Source organism: Pseudorca crassidens, chromosome 5 (assembly GCF_039906515.1).
Source record: "Pseudorca crassidens isolate mPseCra1 chromosome 5, mPseCra1.hap1, whole genome shotgun sequence".
NCBI lineage: Eukaryota > Metazoa > Chordata > Mammalia > Artiodactyla > Delphinidae > Pseudorca > Pseudorca crassidens.
This window is the reverse complement of record NC_090300.1, coordinates 131,205,088-131,217,659: the sequence shown is the minus strand read 5'-3', so window position 1 is coordinate 131,217,659 and position 12,572 is coordinate 131,205,088. Positions and strand designations below refer to the sequence as shown.

The 12,572-nt window shown below is 38.9% G+C and overlaps 1 protein-coding gene across 2 annotated transcripts in view; it reads left to right on the top strand.

The window, feature by feature from the left end:
* Window positions 1-11,033, top strand: part of CYYR1 (cysteine and tyrosine rich 1) — a 105,672-nt gene extending 94,639 nt beyond the window's left edge. Inside the window, exons 4-5 of one of the 2 annotated variants that reach the window (XM_067739263.1) lie at window positions 2,078-2,117; window positions 8,535-11,033. In XM_067739263.1, coding sequence (XP_067595364.1) covers window positions 2,078-2,117; window positions 8,535-8,565 — 71 coding nt within the window. In that variant the 3' untranslated portion in view covers window positions 8,566-11,033. The remainder of the gene's footprint in view (window positions 1-2,077; window positions 2,118-8,534) is intronic. The other variant, XM_067739262.1, reaches the window with a different exon arrangement.
* Window positions 11,034-12,572: the final 1,539 nt, after the last annotated feature.

Below are 12,572 nucleotides of genomic sequence, written 5' to 3'. Positions count from 1 at the left end.
AAGCTCATAGCCTGAATCTTAACATGAGAAATTATCTGACAAACTCAAGCTGAGGAACATTCTATAAAATAGCTGGCTTGTATTCTTTAAAATCTCTTGGAAATATTTCATTAAGAAACCAAGGGGCTTCCCTGGTGGCACAGTAGTTAAGAATCCCCCTGCCAATGCAGGGGACACGGGTTCAAGCCCTGGGCCAGGAAGACCCCACATGCACGGAGAAATTAAGCCCTTGCACCACAAATACTGAGCCTGTGCTCTACAGCCCACGAGCCACAAATACTGAGCACCTAGAGCCCATGCTCTGCAACAAGAGAAGCCACTGCAATGAGAAGCCTGCACACCACAACGAAGAGTAGCCCCCGCTCACCACAACTAGAGAAAGCCCGCGTGCAGCAATGAAGACCCAACACAGGCAAAAGTAAATAAATAAATAAATAAATTTATTTATTTAAAAAAAAAAAGGAATCCAATCTCCATTTGCATAATTGAATTCACAATTGAGGGCAACCACATTGAACATGAAAAGACTCATGCACTCAAAGGATTTGGTGATATGAGGATGGTCTCTTCTGATTGTATCTATTTTTTAGTGAAATAAGAAGCAAGTCTTAGGCTGCAAGAGGCTTGAGGAGGTGTTTGTAGCTAAGGAGAAAGAAAAAAACATGAAACAGTAATCTCAGAGAATGGAGGGGTGGTGAAATGCCTAATGCGCAATTTCCAAGCAATGCCAAGGGCCTCCACACTTAAGAATATGGTCATGCATTTGAAGTGAAATGAGTCAGCATGACTGTGCATTTTGCTCTAAGCATATTAAGCTCCTAGATACAGATCTGGGGTAGCCAAAATGCTGGACTGGAGCTTTGTGAAGCAATGGGGAGAGAAAGAGTTGAGAAAGTTGATGATAGATGCACAGGAATAATTTTTGTGATGGACCATAAATCTAAGCTGAATGAAGAAAGACATGAAGACAGGAAAGAGGTGACATCAGTTTAAATTAATTTTTTTAATGCCATCAGTAAATCAGAAATCCAGGTGAGGTCCAAGATGTATTGGGATGTATATTCTAGAAAGATAAGTGGGTGGTCATATTTACAAAATGGTACCATAATTGGTTACAGTAAGGGTGAGAAAAAGATTTTTGAAGGCAAAAGGCTCAAAGGACTGAGAGGCAGGGTTACATGTGTTAAAAATGGATTAAAGAAGACAATTTAGGTGATGCAAACTTCATGAATCAAAAAGTCTTCATGGGGAGAACAGTAAAATGGACAGAAGGCAGGAAGCTTTTATAAGGTGAAGAATAAAGAACGAAGAAGAGAAAAATAGAAACTATCTGATTGGCTGGGGCCACAGAGGCAGCCTTGTTTGGGGTGAGAAGGAACCAGGAAGTTAAGTATAGAGTCCACAGTCGGCTTGGCATTTGGGGATTAGTTGACTGGATATACTGAGTTTCTCTTTAAGCAGAGCTTTTCAATGACGTGAAAGTTACCTAAGCTTCAGTTTGCTGAGGTGGCAACCCAGGCAGTAGTGGCTCCATCCTGGAGCTAGAAATTTATTTCAGCAAGTGGATGTTGAAATCACCTAGAATGATAACAGAAGTCGTGATGCAGAGAAGAGTAATGGGCTTGATACTAAAACTTCAATAACTGAGGGCTTCCCTGGTGGCGCAGTGGTTGAGAGTCCGCCTGCCGATGCAGCGGACACGGGTTCGTGCTCCGGTCCTCGAAGATCCCACATGCTGCGGAGTGGCTGGGCCCGTGAGCCATGGCCGCTGAGCCTGCGCGTCCGGAGCCTGTGCTCTGCAACGCGAGAGGCCACAACAGTGAGAGGCCCGCGTACCGCACTTCAATAAGTGAGATTTTGGGATAGAGAGAAGCACAGCTATGGATAACAAGGAGGAGCAGAAAGTAGCAGAATCTCATGGCATATGCTACAAAAGAGCTCAGGTTTTTGTTTTTGTTTTTTAACTTTATATTGGAATATAGTTGATTAACAATATGTTAGTTTCAGGTGTACAGCAAAGTGATTCAGTTATACATATACATGTATCTATTCTTTTTCAAATTCTTTTCCCATTTAGGTTGTTACAGAATACTGAGCAGAGTTTCCTGTGCTATACAGTAGGTCATTGTTGGTTCTCTATTTTAAATATAGCAGTGTGTGCATGTCAATCCCAAACTCCCTGTCTATCCCTTCCCCCCACCCTTCCCCCCTGGTAACCATAAGTTCTTTTGGATGGACCTAGAGATTGTCATACTGATTGAGGTAAGTCAGAGAAAGAGAAATATCACATGATATCGCTGATATGTGGAATCTAAAAAGAAATGGTACAAATAAACTTATTTGCAAAACAGAAACAGACTTACAGACTTCAAGCTCAGGTTTTTAAAGAGGGAAATTAGTTGTTTAAAAATGGCTGAATCACAGGGAACACCCTGCATACCTCCTGGTCCCATAAAATGTAGGATGTGGGAGAAAAAGGATAGCTCTGATTTAATAGTGCTACAGAGGAAGCTGTCCTCTCATGGAAAACCAGATTTTAATTAAATTAGAAAGGTGAAGCAAATGCTCCCTTTCACTTCCTGAGATAACTGTCTCATGTATTCTCTCTTCTCAAAGCTCGAAAAAAACCCAACCCTCAGCCTTTCTCTCTCTCAGCCGACGTTACTTCTCTGAGAAAACAGACACAATTGGAGAAGAACTTCCTTATATTCCGAGCTGGGGTAACATGTAAAGGGATGAAAAGAGGGTGAGGGTACAAAGGGCTCTTCTGATGACAGACTTTGTGTTCCACTGAGCACAGTGAAGGCGGTGGGGAAACTTGGGAAAATTAATTAGATTAGATATGTAAAGCCTTCCAGAGCTAAAGATCTACACTGAAGGGTGCTCTAGGAGCTTGTCCTTCTCATGCTAACAGAGGGATGTAAACGTGACTGGACGTGTCCTGATGTTATCTGAGAGGAAGGGGGACGCTAGGTTCTAATGATGTCACCCTTTCCGGAGGTGCATCTCGGGCCATTGTAGAGGAAGAGACGGGCAGGGCTGTACTGTGTGGTGAGGGGCAGGCAGTGGAGGACCTGCCAGGAGCTCTGTGGGCCTCTGCTCTGAGTGGGGTTCAGGTGAATTGTGAGTAGTGGGGTTTGGGGGAGGGTGACGAGAAGGTTTGCTCCTAGTAATAATGTTAGAAGTTGTCCTTTTTTTTTTTTTTTTCTGGAGTATAATTGCTTTACAATGCTGTGTTAGTTTCTGCTGCACAGTGAACTGAATCAGCCATACGCATACACACATCCCCTCCCTCTTGGACCTCCCTCCTCCACCCTCCATCCCCCCCATCTAGGTCATCACGGAGCACCGAGCTGAGCTCCCTGTGCTATACAGCAGGTTCCCACTAGCTATCTATTTTACACATGGCAGTGTATTTATGTCAAACCTAATCTCCCAATTCATCCCACCCTCCCCTCTCCCCACTGTGTCCACATGTCCATTCTCTATGTCTACGTCTCTATTCCTGCCCTACAAACACGTTCATCTGTACCATTTTCCTAGATTCCACATATATGCGTTAGTGTACGATATTTGTTTTTCTCTTTCTGACTTAACTTCACTCTGTATGATAGACTCTAGGTTCATCCACATCAGGTTCCTTAAAAAACTAAAAATAGAACTATCATAGGACCCAGCAATCCCACTACTGGGCATATACCCTGAGAAAACCATAATTCCAAAATATACATGCACCCCAATGTTCATTGCAGCACTATTTACAATAGCCAGGACATGGAATCAACTTAAATGTCCATTGACAGATGAATGGATATAGAAGACGTGGTACATATATACAATGGAATATTACCCAGCCATAAAAAGAAATGAAATTGGGTCATTCGTAGAAGTTGTCTTTTAAAATAAGTCATGAGTGATAGAAGTGCCAGCTAATGCTAAGATGTGTTAAAAGATAAACTGAGGCATATTAAAATCTTGAAGAGTTTATTTGAGCAAAAATGGGGCAGCACCAAACCCAAAGTGGTTAGGGGGACCCTGCCTTATACAGAGGAAGCATGGAAGCAACAAAAGGAAATTATTTGATTTCCTTTAACTTAAAGCCTAGTTGGCTGTTTGTGATTGGTTGTCCTTAGCATTTTGATTTCATAACTTTGAGGCACTTGCAGCTTAGATTTTGGTTTGCTTACATAGACACCATGGCATTAGAGCCACCTCAGTCTAATAACCTCCTTGTTTAATTAATTTAACAGGTGGTAATCATATTGAAATATATAAATGTATCAAATCAATACATTGTACCCCTTGAACTTACACAATGTTATGTCAGTTGTATCTCAACTGAAAAAATAAATTTAAAAAGTGTTAAAAAATAAGTCATGAATTTCACCTGTTCTATCAGATAGTAAAATCATTGAAAATCAATAATAATTAAAATCAGGTGTTTCTGGTAAAAAAAAAGATATGCCTTGGTAATTGAACAGAACAAGTGATTAAAATTTCACAAACTCTAAACGCGAGATAACAAAACAATGTGAAAAGTGAGGATTAAGAGGCAACGCTTCAATACATTGGCTTAATCAAAATTTAAAACTTAGAAAAAAAAACTCTGATGTAAAATAACAGATGTAAGGAAGCACCAAATATATAAATTTACATGGAAAAACTCAAAAATAGATTGGTTATGAACCAGATATCTGAAAGACAAATGTTTAAACTTGGAAACAATACAGAAGAAATAAAAAGGATGAAAAGCCCACATATATTTTCTTAGATACAAGTTTTAAACTTCAGGATGTCAATAAGGTAAAAATACCATAGCTAATCATTTTGACAAAGTTATTTTTAGAAAGGTATAGAAAAGATAAATAACTTTGTATACATATTTATATCTCGTTATCTTAATTGTATCTTAATTCTAATTAAGATCCCAGTTTGTAAATTATCAGCTCAAAACAAACAAAAAAATCACACAATATGAATTACAAATAATAAACAAGACGTAAAACTGTCAAAGAAATGTAAAATTAAGGGATATTTTAATAGTGAGAGTTTTTCAGTATTAAATTACCAAAATATTAAATGATAGCCAGCTAGTTGATTCCTGGAATTTTATTCTAAAAAACTAAATCAAAGTAATAAAAAGTCTATATGTAGAAAGACATTTGTCACTCCACTATTTATAATAATAAAAAATTGCTAATCTCAAAATAAGTGAATGGTAAGTGGAATAATGTACAGCTGTTAACAATAGAGTTCATGAAGAATACGTAGCAGAATGAAGAAGATTGTTACAATACAGAGTGAAAAAGCATAGACTATTTTACATAACTACAAGGATATAAAAACACAAGTGACTAGAAGGGAGTATATAAAGATATTGTTCGTTAAACTGTGGTGACAGAATTATGGATGATTTTCCTCTGTTTCCACATTTTCTAATATAATGTTGTACAATTTTTATTAACACCATGCACCTTCCCTTTATATTTGTTTTAGAGATGTTATCCTGAGTGGGTAAAAAAACATTAACTTCCTCCTATGAATTTCATAGCATCCCTAAATTTTGCAAAATTCTACACAACTACATTGACATACATGATAAATGACATATTTGCCCTACTTAAGTCAGAGAATTAGAATTATTGGTTATGAAAGAATTTCAAAAGCACCATATCTCCAGCTGCATCCATGTATCTTTTAAAGATGATTTGACCTTTAAGAGAGAACAAAACCTCTTAGGGTTAATCAAGAATTCTAAAATTGATACCCTGAAAAGTTTACTTCCTAGTGAAACATTTTTATCTGTAAGAAAGAAAGATAGCACAGTCCACAGTTATACCATTATTATTTCAAAATGTCTTCCCGCAGCTGGTACTATAAAAGATGTGCCGTGTTTATTTCATGATGGATATAGTCCTCCAAATACCACTCTTCAGCATTATATTATCACCTTATCAAAATAACAAAGGCTACATGAATGAAAGAACACTGTTTCATATCTTAGATTTTCATGCTCAACATGCAGCTGTATAAACCATAGGGAATCTCCCTGAAATGTCCTCCAGCAGTTTATATGCAGATGGAAAAATATAAATGCTTTGTTACTGAAGCATAAAGACACACCACAGCTTCATGACAGAGAAGGATGCAGAGTCGATCTGTAGAATCATCTGGTGTGTGCTTCTCAAGTGGGAGGCAAGGAAAAGCTTCATCATAAAAACAGCTTAGAACCCACATGCTTATAAGAAACAGTTCAATGGGAACCCAGCTGTAACTTCCTGTTTTACATGGAGGCTGCATTTCTTGCCTTGCATGAAGTTTATTATAAATCTCTTTGTCTCAGTCCTCTTGGATATAACGAAGCAAAGGAGTAGGCATAATGCAGAGGGAATGTGTGTTTAGACTCTGGCAGGAGTTATTCCATTTTGTTGTAGAAAACAAAGCTTGGAATAGGCCAGCCTCCCCAGGTCTAAAGCAGCCGTGGAGAAGCTGCCTTCTCCACAGATCTGTGTCCTCTGCTCTGAGCCCTTGGCCTGCTCAGCCCACGAGAGACTTGCAAAGCCTTTGCTCACCAGAGCATCCCTCAGAGGACATCCCACCCAGTTCTGTGTCTCCATCTTTCTCTTGTGTCAGATGCCTCAATTCTGCTTCTTCACATCCCTAAGTACAGGCAGATCAGTAATTGGTTTAAATCATCAAGCTCCTGGTAGAGAGAGCCAAGTTAACGAGATACAGATGGGAAAAGAATCTAAAAAAGAGTGGGTATATGTATAACTGATTCACTTTGCTGTACAGCAGAAACCAACACAGCACTGTAAATCAACTATACTCCAATACAAATTAATTAAATGGTTTTTTTAAATAAAGAGATTCAGAAGAAACTTTGTGTTTGCATATAGGGTGAGGCCCTATGTTTATACATGCATATTGATCAGAATACCGTCATAATCTTATTGTAAGAGTACAATTTAGAAGACGTTTTAGAAATAAGTTTGTTGAAATGTTGCTTGTTCTTTTCTTCCATTCTAGAAGTAAAAGCTTGGCTGTTTATTTGCATTATTATAACACTAGTCTTGTGGTTTAGGCTACATTCACAGTAAGCAATTAAGACATGTCAATTTCCAACTAGAATCACAATCTTGATGATAAATCAATTACTGGAAAATCATCAGAGGGGTTGCTGAGAGGTTGCTCAGATGTTGTCGAGTGATTTGGTTCTTAAAGACATGGAGTGCTCAAGGAGTACCTCTCTTCCAGCCCTGGAGACGGGGTGGAGAGCACTACAAAATAGATGTCTATATACAGTCATAACAAATGTACTAAATGTGATTTTAAAACACACTGTCCTATAATAGTACAATAAAAAATTAAAGACACTTTTTCTAATAAGATTTAGAAAACTAAATTCTCCATCCCCATTTCTAAACCTGCTTGTCCTCCTTTTTTTTTCTTATTTCTGTAATGGCTCCATGACCCTCCAAGTTACAGGAGCCCAGAACCAGGTACCCAATACCTCGACACCTTCTTACCCTCGACCCCTTTTCCACCTACCCAGTCATCACTTAAGCACTCAGCTGCTCAAGGGCTCCTATAATCCCCACCCCCAACTTCCATGAGTCCTTTATCATCCCTCACATATGCTACTACATCATCTCACCTGTTCTTTGCTCCACCTGAATCCATACTGCCGAAAGAGTCACCTTCCTAAAGCATACTCACTAGCATATTCAAAAAATCTCTGATGCCTGCATATCACACACTCCTTATGTGATATTCAAAGTGCAATGTCCATGTAGCCTATCTTACACCCAATAGTCTGTACCCCCCACTCCCCTGACCCCTATGTTATACAACATGGGAATATAGCCAATATTTTGTAATAAGTGTAAATGGAGTGTAACCTTTAAAAATTATATGAAAAAACATTTTTTTGGTTGTGCCACACAGCATGAAGGATCTTAGTTCCCTGACCAGGGGTGGAACCCATGCCCTCTGCATTGGAAGCACGGAGTCTTAACCACTGGACTGCTAGGGAAGTCCATAAAATTGTATGAAATTTAAAAAAAAAATAAATTAGATGATTTTTGAATTTTATTTTATTTATTTTATACAGCAGGTTCTTATTAGTTATCCATTTAAATTAGAATTTTGTAAAAGCCCACCATGATGGTGATACAATCAGATTCCTCAACATCTTTTCTCCTCCATGTATCTTTTGCTTTGAACAAAAGTTCTCTCTTGCTTTGGTGCTTTTGCTCAAATTGAATCATCCTTTAGCCCCTTCTCTATCTGCCCCTTCTATATCATCTTTCCAAGAAACTTGCCCTAAGCCACCAATTCTAAATACTTTGGCCAACGGCACCACTTTTTATAGCACTTGCCCTTCCATACATGTGTGTCGCCAGTCTGATAAAACTATAATTACTGAAAGCAAAACTTATGTCCTCCCCCAAAGTACCCAGCCTAGTGGCTCAAATATAGTGGACATTCAATTATTGCTAAATGCCTGATGCCCTTCTCCTTTTCTTTTCCAGTGGCACCACCCCCCTACAGTTACGACCATGAGATGGAACACTGTGCAGACTTGCCCCCTCCGTACTCCCCAACCCCAGCACAGCGTTCTCCACCCCCTCCATATCCTGGAAATTCAAGGAAGTAATCCTTCCCCCAGAACAGAATATGTGCCAATCAGAGATCTTGCCCGGGATAAAATGTCTCTACCCAGAAACAGACAGGAAAGGATTGCCCTAAGGAATACCTTTTTGGGTTAGACGATATGTCAAGTGGAATGTCCAGGCTAAGAGAAGAGATTCAGGATTTCTACCCTACTCAGAGCTGATCCCATATGGGGTATTATGTTGGGTTCAATGGGACCACGTTTGAAGAGTTCTACTGATCAACATAAGCACACTCAGAGAAGAGTAATGGATAGACAAAACATCGGAAATTCATGTTGCTTAAGGAACAAATGAAGGAAATTGCAATATTGATCCTGAAAAGGAGAAGATTTATGTAAGACAAGAGGATAACCTGGACTACATAAGGAAACAACTATACTCTGTAGCTTTAAAAGTCAGAACTAGAATTGTTCAGTCTTTTTGTTCATCAACAAATGCAGATCGAGTGCCTGAAAGCCTACTCTGTGCCTTATATTGTTGGAAACACTAGATGGAAGTTACAGGAAGAGAACTTTGGTTTTAGTATACGAAAGGGCTGCTGAAGCTTTCATATTGACTAGATTGCTTTGTGAAGCTCCCTATCACCAAGACTCCAAACAGAACCTGGCTGACTACCCGGTAGAGACATGCTCGAGAAGGGAGAGCTAAATTAAACTGTAGATGGGTTCAACGGGCCCCAAAAGCTCTGCTCATGTTTTAGGTAGATGTGAGGTGAATTTCTATGCCATCAAGAATGAAAATAACAGAGATAGTTGAATCTATCTAATTTGAGACTTAAAACAATCAAAAGGACTTAACAGCTGCTTGAAGCCAAGAACTTGTCAATGCTAGATACTGCCACCTAAAAATCATCTGATTTTATTTAGTGTATTATGATAAAGGTTACTCCAACTGTGAAAAAAAATTTACCAAGTTCCACAAGCAACAAATACTTCATTTCAGATTAAAAGATGAGAAGCCAGAATCCCATGGGATTTTACATCAGGGAGTATAATTTCAGAACCCGACCAGGAAGATATACAAAAGTTTACAAAAAGAAGAGGGAAAAATGAAGTTTGGATTCTGTTCTGTGTAACTCCACTCACATGCAGCTTAGACAAATTTCTGCTTTTCTTGTAATATTTTAATAATCTATTCTCTTGAAAAAGTTATACAGTTAATGGAAAAGTAAGATATTGACATCAAACTGTTGCCTTTTGCCAAAATCCATATTTTATGCCAATTTTATGCCTTTTGCCAAAATCCATATTTTATGAAGTTTTATGAAACTTTAGGTGTAAAAGTTTTTAATAAATAATTCTAATATGCCATACTTTGCTGCCAGTGACCTAAATTAACATTTCTATTTTTATGAGGGTCCTTTCATGTATTTAAAATTGTACATTGAGAAACTATTGGGAATAGATGATTATATTTGTTTGTCACTTTTCAATTAAATCTAAAATGTTTAATCCAACATCATCGGCACAATTCAGTGAAATCCCAAAATGATGCTAAGGATTTTGCTGGACAAATCAACCAAAAGAAATGTCTTAAAGTAAAAGTTACAGTTCAGGAACTCAGTAGTTGTAGTTGGGAAACTCAGTAGCTCATATAAGTAGCATATTTTACTTTCAAATACATTGATCTGACTGAAATACAGTCTAACTGCCAGTGAAATCTAGAAGCTAGATTTGTTTGGAATGACTTGCTTGATTTTTAGGCACTGGTGATTTTCTTGCTTATGAAACCAGAAAGCATTCTAGTCCATCCAAGTAACTGAGATTTTAGCACAATTTTAACAGTGCATATACTTTAATTTATCTCCCTTCTGCAAGTGCGATCAGACCCAATTACACTGTAGCTACACAACTCAAAGTGCCAGAGCCTCTGTGACATTCAGAATGATGTTTCCCAATGCACTTAAGAAAAAATGGAGAGGGAGAGTCCAGCAGAAATTGAATTCTCATCATCTTCACTGTCAATAAATGTTTACTGTGCATACCTTCTCTGTCAATAAATGTTTACTGTGCATACCTTCTATGTTCTGCAAACATGACCCACATAGGCGCTATTACAATCCACACCATCTCTCTTCTTTGAGTTTTTTTATGGCCTCCCTTAAAGCATATCACAAAACCACACACGTACAACAGATGAGTATTTTTACTATTTGTATTTAGTGTCACGATCGCATAAATGTGCACAATATCAGTATAGCCTTTTGGAGTTCACTGATTATTTTCATAGATCACACATCTTGGGGGGAAATAGTATATGATATGAAAGCTTTGAATTATGGTTATTTAAAAACTAATGTATTTGCTATGTCCAAAGTGTTTATAATAAGCAATAAAATGAAATAACCAATTATAACAGGAGTCATATTTTAAATTGTCTTGGGTCTATTTTGTTTCACCCTCCATCTCTGCCGGTTTAGCCTCGTTCTTCCGTACAGGAAACACGGGACTGGAGCCAGATAAACTTTGTTTTGAATCCTGTCTCCTGCCTGTATGATGATTTGAGGCAGGCCACTTCATCTCTCTAAAATTCAACTTTCTGCTCTGGAAAATGTAAATAATAGAATCGACTTCATCAGGTTTTGTGAAAATTGGATGACTACACATAACATTCTACATATTGTGCCTGGCGTGTAGAAAATGTTGTATAAATATTAGCCAAAAATAAATTAACAAAAGAATAACATAAGGATGACAGCCTCTAGAACTGAGCTATCTAACACATTAGCCACCAGCTACATATGATTATTTCAATTTAAATGAATTTAAATTAAACTAAAGGAAAAATTTAATTCCTCAGTCTCACTAGCCACATTTCAAATGCTACATAATCTCATGAGGTCAGTGGCTACCTTATTGGGCAGTGCTGCTCTAGAAAATCTTACCTATAGGGCTTCCCTGGTGGCGCAGTGGTTGAGAGTCCACCTGCCGATGCAGGGGACATGGGTTCGTGCCCCGGTCCGGGAGGATCCCACATGCCACGGAGCGGCTGGGCCCGTGAGCCATGGCCGCTGAGCCTGCGCGTCCAGAGCCTGTGCTCCGCAACAGGAGAGGCCACAGCAGTGACAGGCCCGCGTACCGTAAAAAAAAAAATAATAATAATAAATAAATAAAAGTAGAGGTAGGACATCGGTCATAAAGACTCTATCTAGGTCAGTGACACAAATATACATACCTAATTCTCTTTCCAACCTTTGTGCCCCCAATCCCAGGCCTTACCACTTCTATAAGCAGGTGTAACAGTTATCCATCACTGTGTAACAGATTACCCCAAAACTTGGTGGCTTGAAACAACAACATTTATTATCTCGGTTTCTATAGGTCCAGAATCTGGACGTCGCTTAGCTGGTCCTCCAGCTCAGGGACTGTCACAGGCTGCAGTCATGTCAGTGTGTAACAGAGGAAAGATCAATCTCCAAGCTCACTCACATGTGTGGTCATTGACAGGAGTCTGTTCCTTGCAGGCTTTTGGACTGAGGGCCTCAATGACTCACTGGCTGTTGGTTACCCCTATTCTTCACCATATGGGCCTCTCCTTAGGGCAACTCAAAAATATGTCAGCTTGCTTCCCCAGTGCAAGACAGCAAGAAGAGCCATAGAGTGAAAGAACCTGGTAGCAAAACATAGTGCTAGCCAGAGGGGAGTCATAGACTTAAAACCTAATCTTGGAAGTGATATCCCATCACTTTTGCCATGTCCTATTCCTTAGAATCAGGTCCCTAGGTCCACTCTGTACAAAAGAGGAGGGGATTACACGAAGGTGTAAATACCAGGAGGTGAGAGCATTCTTGGTAGTCAGCCTACCAGAGCAAGGATAGTTCATCTCATTCCCTTTAAATTCATTATTTGAAATTCAGGCAATCTTGCCTCAACCAAGAATGTGCCAACTCAGCAG